Below are 21,226 nucleotides of genomic sequence, written 5' to 3'. Positions count from 1 at the left end.
ATTTATTTTAAAATAAATTTATTTTTGCATCCAATCCAAATATGGAAACATTATACTGGGGATTGAACCCAGGGGCTCTTTACCACTGAGCTACAACCCCAGTTCCTTTAAAAATTTTTTTATTTTAATTGAGACAGTGTCTTGCTAATTTGTTTGGGGTCTCACTAAATTGCCGAGGCTGGCCTTGATCTTGTGATTTTCTTGCTGCAGCTGGGATTACAGGTGTGTACCACTGTGCTTGGCTGAGATCTAGTTTTTGGTTTCTGTTTTGTTTTGTTTGGTGTTGAGGATCGAACCCAGGGTCTTACCCATGCTTAGCACATGCTCTATCACTGAATTCCACCTCCAGCTCCACAAAGTCTAGTTTTATATCTCCCAACTCCATACTATTTCCCACGTGAATGTCTTGTTGCCACAAACTTAGTGTAAAACCAGCATGGACAGTGCTTGGTTTCCCTTCCAGAGAGCAGCCTTTGCCATCTTTCAAAGGGAAATAGATTTGCTCCATTGTCTTTTTGGTATGGCCTAATTTCTTCAGGGCTGTGAATATTTGTGCAATCATCTGCAGAGGCATCACCCCACTGATCAACATGATTACTAAAAGAGAACAAGGAAAGTCAAACCAGAGGGTACAATTACCATAAAGCTTACAAAAGCAAATTCTCTAATTCATTTTATTCTACTGGTTATCATGAGATACTTATGCTTTATCCAAAGGGATCAGGAAAAACAACAATTACATCTACTGAGCATCCTCCTTGTGCCAGAAACATTTCCCACATCACAGCAATTCTATCCTGGAAGTGACAGGAAAGGCAGGAGAGGTGGGAATCTGTCTGATATACTGACTACTCTGTATTTTATCTCCTCCAAAAGTTTTTTTTTTTTTTTTAACTAGGGTTGAACCTAGGGATGCTTAACCACTGAGTCACATCTTAGCCATGTGTATGTATGTGTATGTGTGTGTGTGTGTGTGTGTGTGTGTATATATATATATATTATATATATATACATACATATGTATATGTGTGTGTGTATGTATGTACATATATATATATATATATATATATATATATATATATATATATATAATTTAGAGACGGGGTCTTGCTGAGTTGCTTTGGGCCTCACTAAATTACTGAGGCTTTAAACTCAAGATCCTTCTGCCTGAACCTTCAGTGCTGCTGGGATTACAGGCATGTCCCACCAAGCCTGGCTCCTCCAAGTTTTCAGCTTTTAGAATCAATTCTTTTCTACATCCGTGCAATATTTTCAATTTTATTCTATCATTTTTACCTTGAATGTGTTTGATTTTTTAGTGTTAGGGTCAACCCCAGGGGCTCTTGCATGGGAGGCAAGTGCTCTAGAATTGGCCCATGAGATCAGGGAGGCTAAGATTGATGATATTCAGTTGGCAACTTGGGAACCAGAGAAACTTGTGGTGTACCACTGTCCAAATTGGAAGGCCTGGGAACCAAGGGAGCTGTTGAGGTAAATTGCGGTCTCAGGCTGGTGGCCTGAGAATCCCAGGGACTTCTGGTACAAGTTCTGGAATCTGAGGGCCACAGTTGCTTCTAAAGGACAGAAGATGATGAATGGATGTACCATGTATCATCTCAGAAACAGAGAGAAGGAGACTTCATTCTTCTTCTGTCTTTTTGTTCTCTCTGGATTTTCAACTATTTGGATGGCAAATTCCCATATTAGGTGAGGGTGGATTTTCCTTACTCAGTCCACTGATTCTAATTGGCATCAGAATCCCCCAGGCTTGGCCAATCTCTTTTGGAAACATTTTTACAGATTTATCTAGTTGTAATGCTTTATAGCTATCTGGGTAGACCCATCACCCAGTCAAGTTGACACCTAGAATTAAACATTTTTTTTTATTTTTTAGTTCTCGGCGGACACAACATCTTTGTTGGTATGTGGTGCTGAGGATCGAACCCGGGCCACACGCATGCCAGGCGAGCGCGCTACCGCTTGAGCCACATCCCCAGCCCTAGAATTAAACATTGTATTACAGGACGTATGAGTTCACTTTCAAGTTTCAGGCTGAGAAAGATAGTCTCTGCTGTTAGTTTGGCTCACTTTCTTTTGTCCTTTAAGTGTCAGTTACTTTTTCTTTTTCTTCTTTTTTCAAAGTACTGGGGATTGAACCCAGGTGTGCTCTACCATTGAGCTACATCCCAGCCTCTTTTAAAAACCTTTTTAATTTTGAGATAGAGTCTCATTAAGTTTCCTAGTGATCCTTCTGCCTCAGCCTCCCAAGGTGCTGGAATTACAGGCATTACCACCACATGTGGCTGGTAATTGCTTTTTCTTCCCTTATTGGTGATTGAACTCAGGGGCATTTAACCACTGAGCCACATCCCCAGCACTTTTTAAGTTTTTTTTTTTTTTTTTTTTTTAGATAGGATCTTGCTAAGTAGCTTAGGTCTTTGCTAAATAGCTGAAGCTGGCTTTAAACTCAGGATCCTCCTGCTTCAGCCTCCCAAGAGGCTGAGATTACAGGCATGCATCACCAGGGCTGGTTGGTAATTTCTTTTCTATATGAGGAAAGATAATCCTTGATTAAAATATATGTATATACCATATTTTGTTTATCTAATCATTTGTCTGCACTTGTGATGCTTCCACCTTTTGGCTGTTGTGATCATGTAAATAATGCTGTTATGATCATGGATGTAAAGTTATTATTATTATTTTAATTTTTTATTTCTTCTTTTTAGTTACACATGACAGTAGAATGTATTTTGATATATCATAGACATATGGAGTGTAACTTCCCATTTTTGTGGTTGTACATGATGTGGAGTTCCACTGGTTATGTATTTGTATATGAACATAGAAAAATTATGTCCGATTTATTGTACTGTCTTTCCCATTTCCATTCCCTCTCTCTTCCTTCCACTTCCCTGCCCGAGTCCAGCCCCAGCAGGGATCCAGGGGTCCTGAAGGATGAGTGACATAGGCGAAAGAAGAAGAGATGGGATGACAGGTTGCAAGTTACAAGCAGCCTCCAGATGAATCTGCTGCTTCTAAGAGGGGCCTCTATTTTTATAGCTTTTTTACATGTGTTTTTTCAGGTAGCCTCAAAGCCCGAAACTTCTTTGATTTACATCATTTTCACGAGTTACAATCTTTTCTGACGTACATTGATTACCTAAGATATTGAGTACATTGTTTAAAATATTTTTCTATAACCTTTGCCAATCATGATTAAGCTTTTACATTCTTACCTTAATCACTAGGTGCTAGACAATGCAACTCGACTACATGCCTCCTGATCTATTATTAACTTTTAACTTTAAAGCATAACTATAATTATTTCATTAACCTTTAACTTTAAAACATACCTATGATTATTGGTAAGCTTTCTTACTTCTAAACTGAAGTTCCAATAAAACACACTTAACATAGTGAAAGACTATTACTTAAAAGCCTACTCCTCTGAAGTGCCTCTAAAATATATTTATGTTAATTTTACATCATTTTATTTTTAATTTCCAAGGTAATTTCCTTTTTTCATATGACCTATTTAACTGCTTTCTTAAAGAGATTCTTTGATCCTTGGTCAAAGTACACCAAGTATTATGTCTTTATATTCTTTAACTAGAGGGCAGACTCTGCACCTCAACTCATTAGCCATTAATATTAACTATGTGTTTCCCATTTCACCTTAAATTCCTGTGTAAGGTAAAGGAGGGTCTGTTGGTGGGGGGATGTATTTTTATTAGCTTCTTGTCCTCGAGGGGGATACCATAATCTTCCTTTAATTAAGTAAGCTATATACGGTGGTCCTTGCACTTTTGGCACAGCTATTGTTTTTCTGTAGCTAGGCTGTTGTTCAGGTTGTGGATTTAGAAGGAGGTGGGGCTTAGTGTAAATCATTAACCATGGGATAAACATTTCTTGTTGCTTAGGCTTTTGGAATAACACCATTGTTTGTATCCTGAGCGATATTGAAACACACCTTAAGGTATGTCTTAATTGTATCCTTAGTCTCATTCTGGGAATTTTCCTGCAATCTCAGGTAATACATACTTTTATTATTGATAGATGTATGCCCTATTATTCATATTATGAGTATCATAAACAAAACACTTAACATTCCTAATGGTTCCGGTTTCCAGATGGTGCAGCCCTGCCTCAGCATCCTCCCCCTACACTGTGACCTTGTTAAACATTGGGTGCAGGAATGCCTTCACCACCTCCCCACCCTCCAATCCCCTGAACATTCCCCCCTCCCACCAATTGTGAGTCAGCATCCGCATATCAGAGAGAATATTCAGCCTTTGGTTTTTTGGGATTGGCTTATTTCACTTAGTATGATAGTCTCCATCCATTTATTGGCAAATGCTATAATTTCATTCTACTTTATGGCTGAGTAATATTCCATTGTGTATATGTGCCACATTTTCTTTATCCATTCATCTGGTTGAAGGGCACCTTGGTTGGTTCCATAGTTCAGATACTGTGAATTGAACTGTTATGATCATTGATGTGGCTGCATCACTATAGTATGCTGATTTAAATTCCTTTGGGTATAAACCAAGGAGTGGGATAATTGGGTCAAAAGGTGGTTCCATTCATTTTCTAAGGAATCTCCATACTGCTTTCCAGAGTGGTTGCACCAATTTGCAGTCCCACCAGCAAAATATGAGTGGGATGTACAATTATTTTTGAAGACTCTGCTTTCAATTATTTGGGTATATACATAGGAATAAGTTAACAGATCATATTGCAATTCTATTTTCAATTTTTGAGGAACCATCATACTGTTTTCCATAATGGCTGCACCATTGTACATTTTCATCATAGACCAATAGTGTACACGTTTTCACAAATGTTTACATCCTAGCCAGAGCATGTTATTTTCTGACTTTTTTTTTTTTTCCAGTGCTGGGTATTGGACTGAGGGACTTGAGCATGCTAGGCAAGTACTCTACACTAAGCTATACCCCCAGCCCAGGCTTTTTATTTTGTTTTTTGAACAGTAACATTATAGGTGTGAAATTGTATCTGGCACCTAATCACTGGATTATTTTATTATTTTTTATTTTTTGGGTTCAGGGATTGAAGCCAGGGGGCACTTGGCCACTGAGCCATATTCCCAGCCCCCCCTTTTTTTGTATTTTATTTAGAGATAGGGTCTCACTGAGTTGCTTAGTGCCTCCTCATTGCTGAGGCTGGCTTTGAACTCAGGATCCTCCTGTCTCAGATTCCCGAGCCTCTGGGATTACAGGCTTGTGCCACTGTGCCCAGCATCACTGGATTATTTTAAAACAAATCTGTTATGGTTTAGATATGAGGTGTCCCCCCAAAAGCTCATGTGCGAGATAATGCAAGAATTTTCTTAGGTAAAATGATTAATGTTACCTAGTCACTCTTTTTTTTTTTTTTTTAAATATTTTTTAGATGTATGGACCTTTATTTTATTCATTTATTTATATGTGGTGCTGGGAATTGAACCCAGTGCCTCACATGTGCTAGGCAAACACTCTGCCACTGAGCCACATCTTCAGCCCCACAGTCAGTCTGTTAATCCCTGATAGGGATTAACTGGGTGGTAACTGGGTAGGCAGGTAGGGTGTGGCTGAAGGAGGTATCTGGGGAGGGGCATTTCTTTGTGGTTTATATTTTGTCCCTGGTGAGTGGAACTTTCTTTCTGCTTTCTGATTGCCATATTCGGAGTTGCTTTTCTCTTCCAAGCCCTCTACCAGGATGTTCTGCCTATCTCAGGCCCAGAGCTATGACGTTGCCTGTCTATAAACTGAGACCTCTGAAACCGTGAGCCAAAATAAACATTTCTTCCTGTTATGTTGTTCTTGTCAGGGTATTATTATTGTTATTATATTGGGAATTTAACTCAGGGACACTCTACTACTGAGCTACATCCCCAGTCCTTTATTTTTTATTTTGAGTCGGTGTCTCACTAAGTTGCTTAGGGCCTCCTTGGGAAGTTGTAAAGCTGGCCTCAAAACCTCAATCCTCCTTTCTTAGCCTCCCAAGTTGCTGGGGTTACAGCTGTGTACCACCATGCTTGATTTTATTGGGTCTTTCAGTCACAATGAAGAAAAAGCTGACTAAAACAAAATCCCAGACATCATGGGATAATTTATCATGGCTGATACCTCAGCCTGTGACAAGAATATTTCTCTGTTGTTATAAAAAAGAGTCCCTGGGGGACATCTTATGCATGTATGGAGTCTAAAAGTACTAGAGTTATTTGACTATAAGATTTAGGATGTGACCAACATAGAGGGGACACAGTCAAGAGAACTGCAGATAGCTGGGCACAGTGGCACATGCCTGTAATTACAGCTACCTGGGAGGTGGCTGAGGCAGGAGGATCACAACTTTGAGGCCAGTGTGGGCAAGTGAATGGGTCCCTGTCTCAAGATGAGACCCTGGATTCAATTCCTAGCGTTGGGAGCAAAACCGTGATGGGACACTGCCTGATCATAGCATTACCTTTTGGCTGAATGTAAACTCAATAAACTCTCCTTTTAAAAAATTATATTTTCAGTTTTTTGTTGCTGAAAATATCATTCTTTTCTTTTTTTCTTTCTTTCTTTCTTTCTTTTTTTTTTTTAGCACTGTGGATTATACTCAGGGGCACTTAACCACACTGAACCACATCCTCAGCCTTTCTTTGTATTTTATTTAGTCAGGGTCTCACTGAGTTGCTTAGGGCCTCACTAAATTGCTGAGGCTGACTTTGAACTTGAAATTCTCCTGCCTCAGCCTTTGGAGCGGCTGTGATTATAAGAGTGTGCCACTTCATCTGGCTCTTATTTTTCTTTTCTTCATAGCATGTGTTGTTATCCATTATCTTTCTGTTCATTACTTATGAATTGTTTCTCTTTTCTCATAGATAATGCACTTGATATTAGCAAGCTGTCCTTCTTCGTTTATCACTGTACTCCCCATTGCCAAACACAGCACCAAACACACGATAATCATACAAGTATTTGTTGACTAAATGAATCAAGGTATATTATAAAATATTTCTTTTTTTTAAATACAATATTTGTAAGTAAAGGATTAAAAGTGGTTATCATCTTGGGCTGGGGCTGTAGCTCAGTGGCAGAGGACTTGCCTAGCACATGTGAGGCACTGAGTTCCATCCTCAGCACCACATAAAAATAAACAAATAAAGGTATGTTGTCCATCTACAACTACAAAAAATAAAAAAAGTGGTCATCATCTTTTTTTTTTTTTTTTCCCCGCCCGCCCCGTCTCCGCACGTTGTGGTCATCATCTTAATGAAACAAAATTTGTGATATTTTTTTCATACTGGGAATTGAACCGAGAGCCTCATGTATGCTAGACAAGCTCTCTGCCACTAAAAAAGATGATTTGTCACTTTTTTTGAAATTTTAAAACTTAACATAAATTTAATAATGGCATATGAGAAAGAACAAATAACTTTATAGTTTGTGCTCTTATTTGAACTGCCTACAGCTTAAGGCCTAAATTTCATGAGTGGGGGAAGCCTAATTGCTATTACTGTGTGCCCAATGTATAATTCCCCTGCCCCACAGGCCCACGCATTGAGCTAGGATTAAACCCAGGGTCTTGTGTATGCTCGGTAAGTGTTCTACCACTGATGTACTTGTAAACAAATGTTTGCTACAGATTTGTTCCATTTTGTCTGTATTTTTATTATACACCTACAGATTGTTTTAATGTTATTTTATTGTTAAGGTATCAGTTATAATCACAATTATGCTAACCACTCTGAAAAGGGAATAAGAACTATAATAGATGAAGGGTGTGGTGGTGCATGCCTGTAATCCAGGCATCTCAGGAGACTGAAACAGGAAGATCACAAATTCAAAACCAGCCTCAGCAACTTAGTGAGACCCTATCTTAAAATAAAAATAAAACAGGGCTGAGGATGTAACTCAGTGGTTAAGCACTCCTGGGTTCAATCCTTATTACGGGCGGGGGGGGGAAGAACTACAATACAATTTGGAAGTTTCTTTTTTGGCTCAGAAATACAGATTTATTTATTTATTTATTTATTTATTTATGTGTGTGTGTGTGTGTGTGTGTGTGTGTGTGTGTGCAGGAGTGAGTTGGGGTTTGGGGGAGGATTCTGGGGATCAAATCCAGGGCCTGAAGTTTTGGGCAAATGCTCTACTACTGAGCTATATCCCCAGCCTGTAAGCTTATTTTTATAATTAATTATTTGACCATTTTATATGTTAAATATTTTGAAAGATTAAGCATTTGATAAACAATATTATAGTGCTGCAACACTAAACTAAATCAGTCAGGATTACTATAGATGAATTGGGTTGGCACTGAATTACACAGAGACAGAGAAAATACCTTTTTCTTGGGGTTCAGAGAGTCTTCTTGGCCCCAGCCCCCACAGGGGAAGCAAGAAAGGCAGACAAGAGAGAGAGAGAGAGAGAGAGAGAGAGAGAGAGAGACAGAGAGACAGAGAGACAGAGAGAGACAGAGAGAGAGAGAGACAGAGAGAGAGAGACAGAGAGAGAGAGAGAGAGAGAGAGAGAGAGAGACAGAGAGAGAGACAGAGAGAGAGAGAGAGAGAGAGCGCACGCGCGCGCACGCACGCACATGCGCACACACACACACACACACACACACACACACACACACACACACACACAGGCCTGAAGCCCTATATATTGAGGGGAAGACACCCAATGAGGCAAGGGATTGGGTTTCAGGGGAGTGTAGCCCAGATGCCCACTCCCAGAGCTTCATTCCCCTGATCAGCGGAGGTGAGATCCACCTGTTTTCACACCTCCCTCCCTCGAGGTTAAGGGTCCATGCTCTCTCCTGTGTGGCAGCTCCCCACATAATAGTTTAAGGAATTTGTTACTTAGTGTATTGTCTGTTCTCTGAACAAAGTACTAAGAAATTGTGTGGGTCAGTTTCATTTAAGGGAGAATGGTTAGTTTTCAGTCTCTCCCATCTATTAGGTGAACATGTTAATCCCTAAGGGCTGAACATTCACATGACCAGAATCGACTATCTGCCTTCCCTGACTTTGCTTTATAGATAACACGGTTTCATTACGGTAACTATCCAATTTAAAAAGCTTGAGAATGAGGCAGAAGTAGAATAGGACAGAACTGGGGATGCTCTTGGATTGGAACCAGAACTATTGCACAAAATTTCCCCAGGACCTTTCTTAGGTCCTGATCAACTCATGAAAGCTCATCAACCTTACACATATAAATTGATATGGAATACCAATTTGTATAAATTATTCTGGCACCCCGATTAATTTCTCTATTTTATTTTAATGAAAAATTTCATATTGAGATTTACTTTTTATTGTGTGGGGAATTTATTATTGAAACATTTGATTGGACTTCATTGCATTTTTCTTTTGGATTGATTAATTTGGTTTGGTTTGTGAAAGCACCAGTTTAAGAGAAGGCTTATTCCTTTAGCAGGCAAGAAAGAGTAAGTGTGTGCTATGATTTGGATATGAGGTGTCCCCTGAAAGCTCATGGTTATAACCTAATCAGTGGATTAGTTTAGTCAATGGATTAATAATTTGAAAGGACCACTGCACTGGGTGAGAACTGCAGGCAGGTGGGATGTGGCTGGAGAAAATAGGTCACTGGGGATATGCCTTTGGAATTCATCACTTGTGCCTAGCTCCTTTAAAAAAATTATTTTTTAGTTTTAGGTGGACACAATATTTTTATTTTACATTTATGTGGTGCTGAGGATCAAGTCCAGTACCTCGTGCATGCTAGACGAACACTCTACCACTGAGCCCCAACCCCAGCCCCAGTGCCTGGTTCCTTTTTCTCTCTCTGTTTCGTGGTTGCCATGAGCTGAGCAGCTTTCCTCTGATATGCCCTTCTGCCATGATGTCCTGCCATAACCTCAGGCCCAGAGAAAGAGAACAGACTGATCTGACCATAGGGCTGGGGTTGTAGCTCAGTGGTAGAGCACTTGCCTCACAAGCGTGAGGCTCTGGGTTTGATCCTCAGCACTACATAAAAATAAATAAATAAAAGTGAAGATATTGTGTTCATCTACAACTATAAAAATATTTAAAAAAAAGGAACAGACTGATCATAGACTGAACCTCTGAAACTGTGAGCCCCAAATAAATTTTTTCTTCTCCAAGTTGTTCTTATCAGGTATTTTAAAAAATTAATTAATTTTTAAATTATTTCTTACATGCATATCAGGTATTTTGGTCCCAGTGATGGAAAGCTGACTAAAACAGCATGTTAGTCTCTCTTCATACATCCATGGTGTCCTCAGGAAGTCTCCAAAGTCAGACCTATTAAGATGCACACAACAGCCCACCTATAATCCCAGTGACTCAAGAGGCTGAGGCAGGAGGATTGCAAGTTCGAGGCTAGTGTGGGCAACTTAGTGAGACCTTGCCTTAAAATGAAAAATTAAAAACAGACTGGAAGTGTGGCTCAGTGATAGAGTGTGCCTGGGTTCAATCCCCAGTACCAGGGTGGGGGTGGGGGATAAAAGATGCACATCTCATGACATCTTTAGTTTGTTGCCTAGCACTTGCTCCTAAGGTATAAATCCAACTGAAACAGAATGGAAGAACACTCCCCATCAAGAGGATTATAGTTTATCCTAAGGGAGCTTGAACAACCATTGTGGGTGGAGTTTAAAACCCATTGGATGCTTTCAGTATGCCAGTCTTCTGGATGTTTAGGTATGCCATCTTTTGTTGTCTTCTGGATGGCTTTAGTCTCACTCTCTACTCTTGTAGCAGCAGGGAGCTGTTTAACTGGAGGGGGCACCAAAGAACTTGCAGGAAGTTGTATTTTACCGCAAACTGTGTTTGATCTTATTGTATAGATATAATATGACCACAGAAAAGGCAAAAAGCAAGAAGATAAAATCTCACTTGGTGAATCTCACTTCCTGCACCCGCTGTCTGACATGGTCACAGTATGTGGGATGCTGGAAACCGGAACCATGGGGAATGTTAAGTGTTTTGTTTGTGATACTCGTGATATGAATAACGGGGCATATGTCAATCAAAAATAAAAGTACGTATTGCCAGATTGCAGGAATATTCCCAGAATGAGATTAAGGATACAATTGAGACATGCTTTGAGGTGTGTTTCAATGTCTCTCAGAACACAAACAATAGGGTTATTCCTCAAGCCCAAACAACAAGAAATATTTATCCCACGGTTAACAATTTACACTAGCTCCCCCACCTCCCAACCCAATCCTAAAGCCACAACCTGTACAACAGCCTTGCTACAGAAAAACAATTGCTGTGCCAACAGTGCAAGGACCACCAATATGTAGCTTATGGTATCCCCCTCGAGGACAAGAGGCTAATAAAAATACATTCCCCCAAACAAAAGACCCCCCTTTGCTTTACGCAGAAACTTACAATGAAAACGGAAAACACATAGTTAATATAAATGACAAATGGGTTGAAGCATAAGCCTGCCCTTTAGTTATAGATTACAAAGACATAAGAATTGGTGTGCTTTGACCAAGGATCAAGGAAGTTCTTTAAGAAAGCAGTTAATAGGTCATATGAAAAAAGAAAATTACCTTGGAAATTAAAAATAGAATAATGTAAAATTAACATAGATGTATTTTAGAGGCACTTCAGAGTAGTAGGCTTTTAAATAATAGACTTTCACTACTTTAAGTGTGTTTTACTGGGATTTTAGTTTAGAAGTAAGAAAGCTTACCAATAATCATAAGTATGCTTTAAAGTTAAAGGTTAATGAAATAATTATAGGTATGCTTTAAAGTTAGAAGTGAATAATAGGTCAGGAGTCATGTAGTCTAGTTGTGTCGCCTAGCACCTAGTGATGGAGGTGAAAACCTAAAATCTTAATTATGATTGGCTAAGGTTTCAGAAAAATATTTTGAACAATGTACTCAATATCTGAGGTAATCAATGTATGTCAGAAAAGACTTTTACTCTTGAAAATGATGTAAATCAAAAAAGTTTCCGGCTTTGAAGCTCTCCATTAACTACCTGAAAAAACACCTGTAAAAAAGGTATAAAAATAAAGGTCCCTCCAGGGGCAACAGAGATTTCTTCTGGAGGCTGCTGTAACTTGCAACCTATGGTCCCAACTCTCCTTTCGCCAAGGCCACTCTTCCTTCAGGACCCCTGGAACCCCACTCCCCGCACTGGTGCTGGACCTTGGCACTCACTAAACCTAAACATTAGAATAATTTCTTCCTGTGGAGATTTCCCCAGTGGGAGATAGACCATTTCAAACCTTGCTCTTGGTTCTCGGGCCTCCTATCATTCTCTTCAGGGCTAGCTTCACCTCTTGGTTCCGCAGAGTGTAGATGAGGGGGTTGAGGAAAGGGGTGATGGTCGTGGGGAACAGAGCAGCTGCCCCATCCAGGGGACTATTGGTCCCAGGCCTCAGGTAGATGAAGGCACAGGGCACGTAGTACACGGTGACCACAGTTACATGGGCCCCACAGGTTGAGAAGGCCCGGCGGCGCCCATCAGCTGTACGGATTCTGAGGATGGCCCTAATGATCTGAATGTAGGAGAGGAGGATCAGAGAGAAACAGCTGGCAACCACCACCCCAATGTCCACAAAGGTCACCAGCTCGTTGACTGTGGTATCAGCACAGGCCAGCCTCAGAACGGCAGGAATGTCACAGAAGAAGTAATCGACCCGGTTGGGACCACAATAGGGCAGGCGGAAGGTTAGAATGGCCTGGAGAGCCCCATGAATGGAACCAGCCATCCAAGCCCCAGAGGCAAGCAAGGTACTGAGCTTAGCAGTCATGAGCACAGGGTAGCGCAAGGGCTGGCATATGGCCAGGTACCTGTCGTAGGCCATCAAGGTGTAGAGGAAACATTGGGTGCTTCCCAGAAAGTGATAGAAATAAAGTTGAGCCACACAGCCAGCGAACAGGATGGGTTTGATGGCTGACGTGAAATTCATCATGAGGCGAGGGACAATGATGGAGGAGATGCCCATGTCGATGAGGGAGAGGACACCAAGGAAGATATACATGGGGCGGGCATGGAGCTGTGGGTCTGTCCAGACAGTGATCAGAATAAGGAGATTCCCCAGCTGAGTCAGGATGTAGATTAACAAAAAGAACACAAAAAGGAGTGTCCTTAGCCTGGGTGGGTAGGGAATTCCTGTCAGGATGAACTCAGTCAACAGTGTGTGGTTGACTCTTTGCATCTCCTGAAGCAATCTTTTCCTAGAGAATGGACAAAATAGGAGTTAGCACAGAGGTGAGAGGGAAGTGAAGAGAAACTAGAGAAAGAGATAATAGAGATCTGGGGCAGTAGCAGAGAAGTTCCTCTGTTCTGTAGAGAGATGGCCAATCAGGAGAAGCTATGTTCTCTGGCAAGAGTTTTGTAAATAAAATTTTACTGGGGGCTGGGGATGTGGCTCAAGTGGTAGCACGCTCGCCTGGCATGCGTGCAGCCGGGGTTCGATCCTCAGCACCACATACCACCAAAGATGTTGTGTCCGCTGAGAACTAAAAAATAAATATAAAAAAAAAATTTTACTGGAACACAGCCATGTTCATTTATTTACATATCATCTGTAGCTGCTTTGATGCTAAGATGGCAAAGCCTCAATAGAAAAAGTTTGTGTCTAGGGGTTTGCACCTGGAAAACTATTCTAGAAGTCTATGAGACATAGTGATTGACTGTTATTTCAGCATAGGCCAGGGTTTCCTGGACATAGGATGTGTATGGGAAAGGGATTTGCTGCCTGAGATGCTCTCTGCGTTCGGAATCTTTTAGAGGACACTGTCTCATTCGTATCTCTGCCAGGGCAAAAACTTACATGGGAAATGAGGGAACTCCTTTCCCCCCATTGTTATAGAGAGAATGAAATAGAATTTTGTTCGAATGGCTACTTGTGAGTGACACTGCTTGATGCTGCTTGATGCAAATATTTTGTCCAAGTTCTCACCAGTTCAAAGGAATAAAATACCAGGAGGCTGTAAGTGTATAAATAAACTGAGTGCAAACACCAGCGTGCACGATGGTTGGTGCCCGGTGCTTGGGATTTCACTTGCCTCATTTGTAATCATTCAGCCTTGAGACCCAGTAAAGGAAGAGAGGAGAGAAAAAAGAAAAGAGGCATGGCTATAGTGAGAAGTCAGAGATTAAAGGAAAAGAAAGGGCTGGGTGCGGTGGTGCATGCCTGTAATCCTAGTGGCTTGGGAGGCTGAGGCAGGAGGATCACGAGTTCAAAGCCAGCCTCAGCAAAAGCAAGGCACCAAGTAACTCAGTGAGACCCTGTCTCTAAATAAAATACCAAATAGGGCTGGGGTTGTGGCTCAGTGGTTGAGAGCCCCTGAGTTAAATCTCGGTTATGGGGTTGGTGGGGAGGAAAAGCAAGGATGATTAGAGAAGGTAAGGAGAACAGGATGAGAGGGTAGCTAGTGCAGAGAAAACAAGCTCTGTGTGGAAGAATTATTTTTAAATTCTTAGTCCAAGCCTGATGTGGTGGGGGACTTCTGTTGTCCCAGCAATTTGGGAGATTGAAGTAGGAGGATCACAGATTTGAGGGCAGCCTTGACAACTTAGGAAAACCCTGTTTCAAAAGAAAAAAGACTGGGGATGTAGCCCAGTGATAAGGTGCTCCTGTGTTCAATCCTCAGTAACAACCTGCCCGCCCGCAACAAACACTTTAGTCTAATCCCTTGATTAGCATTTCTTCAGGTGAAGAAAAGATTACATTTTTCTCTCTCTATTATTTATTTATTTTTTGTACTGGGGATTGAACCCAGGGCACTCTACCAGTGAGTTATATCCCCAGTCATTTTAAAATTTTTTATTTTGAGACAGTCACTAAGTTCCTCAGGTTGGCCTTGAACAAAATATTCATCCTAACTCAGCCTCCCAAGCCAGGGGGATTGGAGGTGTGTACAAGAGTGCCTGGCTGGTAATACATTTTGAAATCAGGTGGTGTGATACCTTCAGCATTTTTTTTTTTTTTTTTTTTTTTTTTTTTTTAGCTTTGAGACCCAGTAAAGGAAGAGAGGAGAGAAAAAAGAAAAGAGGCATGAAGGAACTTTTATTCATTTATTTACATGAGGTGCTGAGGATCAAACCCAGTGCTTCACACACGCTAGGCAAGCGCTTCATGACACTGTGCCACAACCCCAGCCCCTTAGCTTTATTTATTTATTTTTGTTTAAGATTGCTTTGGCCATTTGGACTCTTTTGTGGTTCCACTACGGGGAAAGAATAGTTCTGTCAATAAATGCTGTTGGGCTAACTGTATATCCATGTGCAGAAGAACAAAACTGGACCCTTATTTCATACTATATACAAAAATCAAAATGGGGCAGGGGCATAGCTCAGGGGTAGAACATTTGCCTGGTATGTGCAAGGCGCTGGGTTTGTTCTCTATTACTGCAGGAAAAAAATGTACTAAAATCAGTTAAAGACTTAAATGTAAGACCTGAAACTGAAACTACCACCACCACCACCACCACTACCAACAATGACAAAAAACAAAAGCATGGAGGAAGCTCCACAACATTGATTTTGGCAATGATTTCTTTTTCCATAGGACCCTGAAAGCATAGGGAACAAAACCAAAAATGGACAAATAGGAATGCATCAAACCAAAAAGCTTCTGGGCTGCCAAAGAAACAAGTAATAGTGAGGCAACAATCCACAGACAGAGAATATACAGGTAAATCAGACATCTGAAAAGGGGTTAATATCCAAAATATATGTGGAACTCGACTCAGTAGCAAAAAAATAACCTGATTAAAAGCTGGGCAAAGGTTTCAATCCTCAGCACCATACAAAAATAAGAAAATAAAATAAAGGTATCGTGTTCATCTACTACTAAAAATATTTTTTAAAAATTGACATTTTTTTCAAAAGAAGACGTAGTAATCACCAACAGTTTTATAAAAAGTGCTAAAAATTTCTAATCATAAGGGAAATGTAAATTAAAACCACAGTGAGATATCACCTGACACATGTTACAGTGGTTATTATAGAGACAGGAGAGGCTGGAGGTGTAGCTCAGTGGTGGAGTGCTTGCTTACCTAGCAGCCTGAGGTCCTGGATTTGATCCTGAGTACTTCAAACAACCAATGCTAACAATAAAGCAAAAGCCTGTTAAAGACAATAAGTGTTGGTGAGGATGGAGACAAAAGGAAACCCTTTTACCACTATTGTGGGAATGTAAATTAGCATAACCATTATGAAAAACAGTGTTTTAGTCGTGGCTGTGACCCCCAAAACCTGACAAGAACAATTTTAGAGGAGGGAAAGTTTCTTTTGAGGTTCACAGTTTCAGAAGCTTCAGTCCACAGATAGTCAACTCTACTGCTCAGGGCCAGAGGTGTGGCAGAACATCCTGGTGAAAGCAGCTATGACATCATACCAGGAGAGAGAGAGAGAGAGAGAGAGAGAGAGAGAGAGAGAGAGAGAGAGAGAGAGAGACTGATTGACTGACTGACTTCTCCTCTTACCAAGGACAAAAATCTGTCCCCACCAATGACCCAACTCCTTTAGTTACATACTGTATGCCTATGCTACCACTCAGTGAATCCCCCTTCAAGGGATTAATGCACTGATTGGGTTAAGGCTCTCATAGCCCAGTCATTTCACCTCTATACTTTCTTACATTGTCTCACACATGAGCTTTTGGGAGACATCTAAAACTTCAACCATAACAAAGAGTATGAAGTTTTTCTCAAAAAACTAAAAACTTGGGCTGGGGTTGTGGCTCAGCGGTAGAGTGCTTGCTTAGCACATGCGAGGCCCTGGGTTCGATCCTCAGCACCACATAAAAATAAATAAATAAAATAAATGTATTGTGTCCAATTACAACTAAAAAAATAAATATTAAAAGAAAAAACAAAACTTAAAGTACCATTGCCATGATCTGACATCTCACTTCTGGATCTGTATCCAGGGGAATTGAACGCAGTGTGTTGAAGATAAATCTGAACTCTCTTGTTCATTGCAGCATTATTCACAATAGCCAAGATACAGAATCAACCCCATGGATGAAGGGATAAAGAAGACATGGTACATATATGCAATGGAATATTTCTTGACCTTAAAGGAGAAGGAAATTCTGTCATTTGTGAAAATAAGAATGAACCTGGAGGACATTATACTAGTAAAATAAAACTGACACACTAGAGGCTGGGGGTTGCAATGGTAAATGGGGAAATTTGATCAAAGGGTGCAAAGTTTCAGTGGGATAGGAGGAATGAGTTTTTAAAAATTTTTATTATTAGTTGTTCAAAACATTACATAGTTCTTGACATATCATATTTCATACATTTGATTCAAGTGGGTTATGAACTCCCATTTTTACCCCGTATACAGATTGCAGAATCACATCAGTTACACTTCCATTGATTTGCATATTGCCATACTCATGTCTGTTGTATTCTGCTGCCTTTCCTATCCTCTGCTATCCCCCCTCCCCTCCCCTCCCCTCCCATCGTCTCTCTCTACCCCATCTACTGTAATTCATTTCTCCCCCTTGTTTTTTTCCCCCTTTCCCCTCACTTCCTCTTAGGAGGAATGAGTTTTGAAAATCTATTTGCACAACATTGTGAGCATGATTGATAATAATTTAGTGTGTATTTAAAAATTGCTAAATGAGTGGATTTTAAATGTTCTCACCACAAAAAAAATATGTGAGGTGATGGATATGTTAATTAGTGTGGTGTAACCATCTACAATGTATACCTATATCAGAAAAATGTGTTATATCTCCCCAAATACACAATTGTTATTTGCCAATTAAAAATTTAAAATTCTGAATAAAGAAAAGCATTTTAGGTGGGATGTCAAAGAAGTTGAAATGGCTTGATTAATTTTTTTTTCCCCTCTGGACTGGTTTGCTTTTACTCAGAAGGAGGAGACTGAGATTAACAGGATGTCAGAAGCTCCCTAATTAAACGGATCCTCCACTTCACTGCTGGGCAGGATAGCATTCTGCCCTGGGTGAGAGGGCTGTGAGAACAGGTGAATGACAACTTCGTCAAGGAATAAGACATTATGGACCAATGGTCCTGCTTCTGACTGAAAACCCCAAATATGGATATTATAATGAATCTTGGTCATTTTCTTGCTTCTTGGTCTGAGTGACTCTCGGTGATTTCCTCATTGGAGCTATGAGGATGGGGAATGACTCTGTGGACCTAAGTCTGGCAAGATCTATTGACAATAAAGGGTGGTCATAGTCCACAATCTTTAAACACTGTAAATCCGTTATACCCATGCTCTGTCAAGCTTAGCTCTCATTAGTTAACCACCTCTGCTATGGGATTCTCCTCAAAGAAGCAGTAAATTCTTTAATCCCATGCCATTTGTCCTCTGTCAAATGAATGAAAAGTGGTAACATTTTTTCAGTTTTAAATATTTTAATCATAGGGAGCAGTAATGGCTGAACTTCAAAAAGGTGACCACGCTGCTTTTCCAGCTGACAGAGCCATCAGAGCAGACTCCTCTCACTCCCAACTTCAGGGAGTGCAGAGGGCTCACATTCCCATCCAAGTTCTTGAGAAATTCACGGCTGTGCCCAGTGATTCTGGGCTGAATGAGTTTAGGCGACTGTTCTACTCTGGGTGCTTATCTTTCTGGGATCACTGAGGTCTGATGTTAAGTTTTTCAGATTTGGAAGCATTATTTAGTCATGTCTCCTTAGGGGAACCAAGCTCTGGGAATTCAATTCATACTCAAGTACTTGAGAAAATGATTTATAAAAACAACACATTTATTCATCTGCAGTGGAGGATCTCTTTTCTATGATTAAAATGATGTGTCTACTACCCAGGGTACCTATTTATTAATAATTGGAAATAAAATTAGAAATCAGCTATGTATTTCTGGGTGTTGGATGAGAGAAAAGTGAATTTGATGGAGCACAATTAATTTAGGCTGAAATAGATTCTGATGAGTTACGTCTGGTGAATCACACATACCTTTGTCTAAGGGAATGCTTCAACATTCACTTCAGATACATCATTTTTTTCCTTTGGGCAGAAATAAGGACACATTGATAAAGTTTTACTCTTTCTTTCCTGATTATGTATCTCTTTTAGATTGCCTTTTTAATTTTCAATGACTCCTTAAGACAAAGCAAAACAAAACATATTTTCCTAAATAATTTTGTAGAGTGCCCTAGTTATTTTTTCCTTATATTTTTATACTAATGTCATGCTTGTGTTAGAAAATGTTCTTTGAATTACTATCTGGCAGGGATTATTTCTTCTACAAAATTTCCTGTTCACAGGGAATTCTATTCTACTCACAATGTGCTGATTCTTTTTCTTCCTTTTCCTTTCCTTCTTCTTCTTCCCATTTTCATTTACTTTCTCCTCCTCCTCCTCCTCCTCCTCCTCCTCCTCCTCCTCCTCCTCCTCCTCCTCCTCCTCTTCTTCTTCTTCTTCTTCTTCTTCTTCTTCTTCTTCTTCTTCTTCTTCTTCTTCCTCTTCTTCTTCTTCTTCTTCTTCTCCTCTTCCTCCTCCTCCTCCTCTTCTTCTTCTCCTCCTCCTCCTCCTCCTCCTCCTCCTCCTCCTCCTCCTCCTCCTCCTCCTCCTCCTCCTCCTTCTACTTCCCATCTCCTCCAACTTCCATTACTGCTCCTCCTCCTGTTTTTCTTCTCCTCCTCCTCCTCCTTTTTGCAGTACTGAGGATTGAATCCAGGGCTCTCTACCACTGAGCTACAGTCCCAGCTTTTAAAAAATTCTATTTTGAGACAGCGTCTCTCTAAGTTCCTGAGGATGGACTTGAATTTAGGATTCCACTGCCTCAGCCTACCGAGTATCTGGGATTACAGGAGTGCACCCCAACATCTATCTGGACACCTTCTAATGAGGCAAAGGGTAGAAGCTCAGCTCCATTTCAGCAGATGATTTGTTTACTTCTTCTTCTTCTTTTTTAAAATAAAATACCTTTATTTGTTTTTATGTGGTGTTGAGGATGGAATCCAGTGCCTCATGTATGCTCTGCCACTGAGCCACAACCCTGGCCCAATTTGTTTGCTTCTTGTTCCGAAATACATCCCTTACTGTAGTCAGCCTATTTCTCAAGTGACCATAAAGAAAACTTAGAAAAGTTCTTTTTCTGAAAACCGACTCAAAGCACATTTTCTTTTCTTTTTATTTCTAAAAAGAATTTCAAATATTTAGAAAACTAATGTTACCTACTGCCCTTTTCTGATTTTTATAATGACACATTTAAGCTTAAAATAATCTAAAGATGAGTTACATTGAATGAGTCTATACATATGTAATGAGAAAACACTGGGGTACTAAATTGAGACATGATATTAATAGCATCCATTAAAACATGAAACCCTTACTAGCAATAAGTTTGAGTTGCCTGTTTAAAATATTCACTAATATAGAAATCAGATTACAACTTTATGCACATTAACCCTTTAAATTTGGGGCAGAAAACTTGTCTTACAAGTGGGAGAAGGGATCTGGCAAGGCCACACAGATTGGAGCAAAGTTGGAGTTGCCACAGAACAGCAAGATGCTCTTTCCTTGTCTGGTGGGGTATTAAAAATGGGCAATGAGGGCTGGGGTTGTGGATCAGAGGCAAAGCGCATGTGGGAGGCACTGAGTTTGATCCTCAGCACCACATAAAGTAAAATAAAGACATTGTGTCCACCTAGAGCTAAAAAATAAATATTAAAAAAATGGGCGGTGAATGAATTAAGAAGGCTAAATGGGCCGGGTGTGGTGGCACATGCCTGTAATCCCAGCAGCTTGTAAGGATGAGGCAGGAGCATCATGAGTTCAAAGTCAGCCTGAGTAAAACCAAGGTGCTAAGCAACTCAGTGAGACTCTGTCTCTAAATAAAAAATACAAAATAGGGCTGGTGATGTGGCTCAGTGGCCAAGTATCCCTGAGCTCAATCTCTGGTACCCCCAACACCCCCCAAAAAGAAGGCTAATTGGTACTTTATATAGTTAAATATAGCAGAACAGAAAGAAAATTTCTATGAGACCAGAAAGAAAACTATACCAAGTAAATAAAGAAAGACATTGACTAATGAGGTGACTAAGAGTGGAGAAACCTCTTATACAGTGTTTGGACCTAACATTGTCTATATCTAATACTTACTCTATATTTGGGGGTCTTTTTCTCCTTTTAGTACCACTGTAAATTAGTAATCAAGCTTGGAGGAGATAGTTAACTCTGGGAAATGGAATTAGGACAGTGGCAGGTGCTAGTTGGAGAGGAAAAAAGTAACCCTCACCTGATGGTATCAGCA

General features: G+C 40.3%; 1 protein-coding gene and 2 long non-coding RNA genes across 4 annotated transcripts in view; 2 read left to right on the top strand and 1 right to left on the bottom strand.

Annotated features, from left to right (window-relative positions):
- The first annotated feature begins 3,924 nt into the window (after nucleotides 1-3,924).
- Nucleotides 3,925-21,226, top strand: part of LOC144377865 (uncharacterized) — a 57,600-nt gene continuing 40,298 nt past the window's right edge. The window contains exon 1 of the long non-coding RNA XR_013439097.1: nucleotides 3,925-3,979. This is a non-coding gene — a long non-coding RNA (uncharacterized LOC144377865). The remainder of the gene's footprint in view (nucleotides 3,980-21,226) is intronic.
- Nucleotides 4,018-17,795, top strand: LOC144377866 (uncharacterized). Of its 2 annotated transcripts, XR_013439098.1 has the most exons (4): nucleotides 4,018-5,790; nucleotides 6,878-6,995; nucleotides 15,531-15,656; nucleotides 16,950-17,795. It is a non-coding gene; the product is annotated as an uncharacterized LOC144377866 (long non-coding RNA). The 2 variants fall into 2 exon arrangements; XR_013439099.1 differs by lacking the exon at nucleotides 6,878-6,995 and having other exon boundaries at nucleotides 4,020-5,790.
- On the bottom strand, nucleotides 12,231-13,172 carry Or10g3 (olfactory receptor family 10 subfamily G member 3). The gene has a single exon (XM_005341485.2). It carries the CDS (start codon nucleotides 13,170-13,172, stop codon nucleotides 12,231-12,233), a length of 942 nt encoding a protein of 313 aa, XP_005341542.2.

Source organism: Ictidomys tridecemlineatus, chromosome 5 (genome assembly GCF_052094955.1).
Source record: "Ictidomys tridecemlineatus isolate mIctTri1 chromosome 5, mIctTri1.hap1, whole genome shotgun sequence".
In the NCBI taxonomy this organism is placed as follows: Eukaryota; Metazoa; Chordata; class Mammalia; order Rodentia; family Sciuridae; genus Ictidomys; species Ictidomys tridecemlineatus.
Note: the sequence above shows the minus strand (reverse complement) of the source record. Positions and strands in the feature narration are given on the sequence as shown.

Bases quoted from the DNA above. Each gene is read 5' to 3' on its own strand.
- Or10g3 (XM_005341485.2), bottom strand. From the start codon at position 13,172: ATGCAAAGAGTCAACCACACACTGTTGACTGAGTTCATCCTGACAGGA.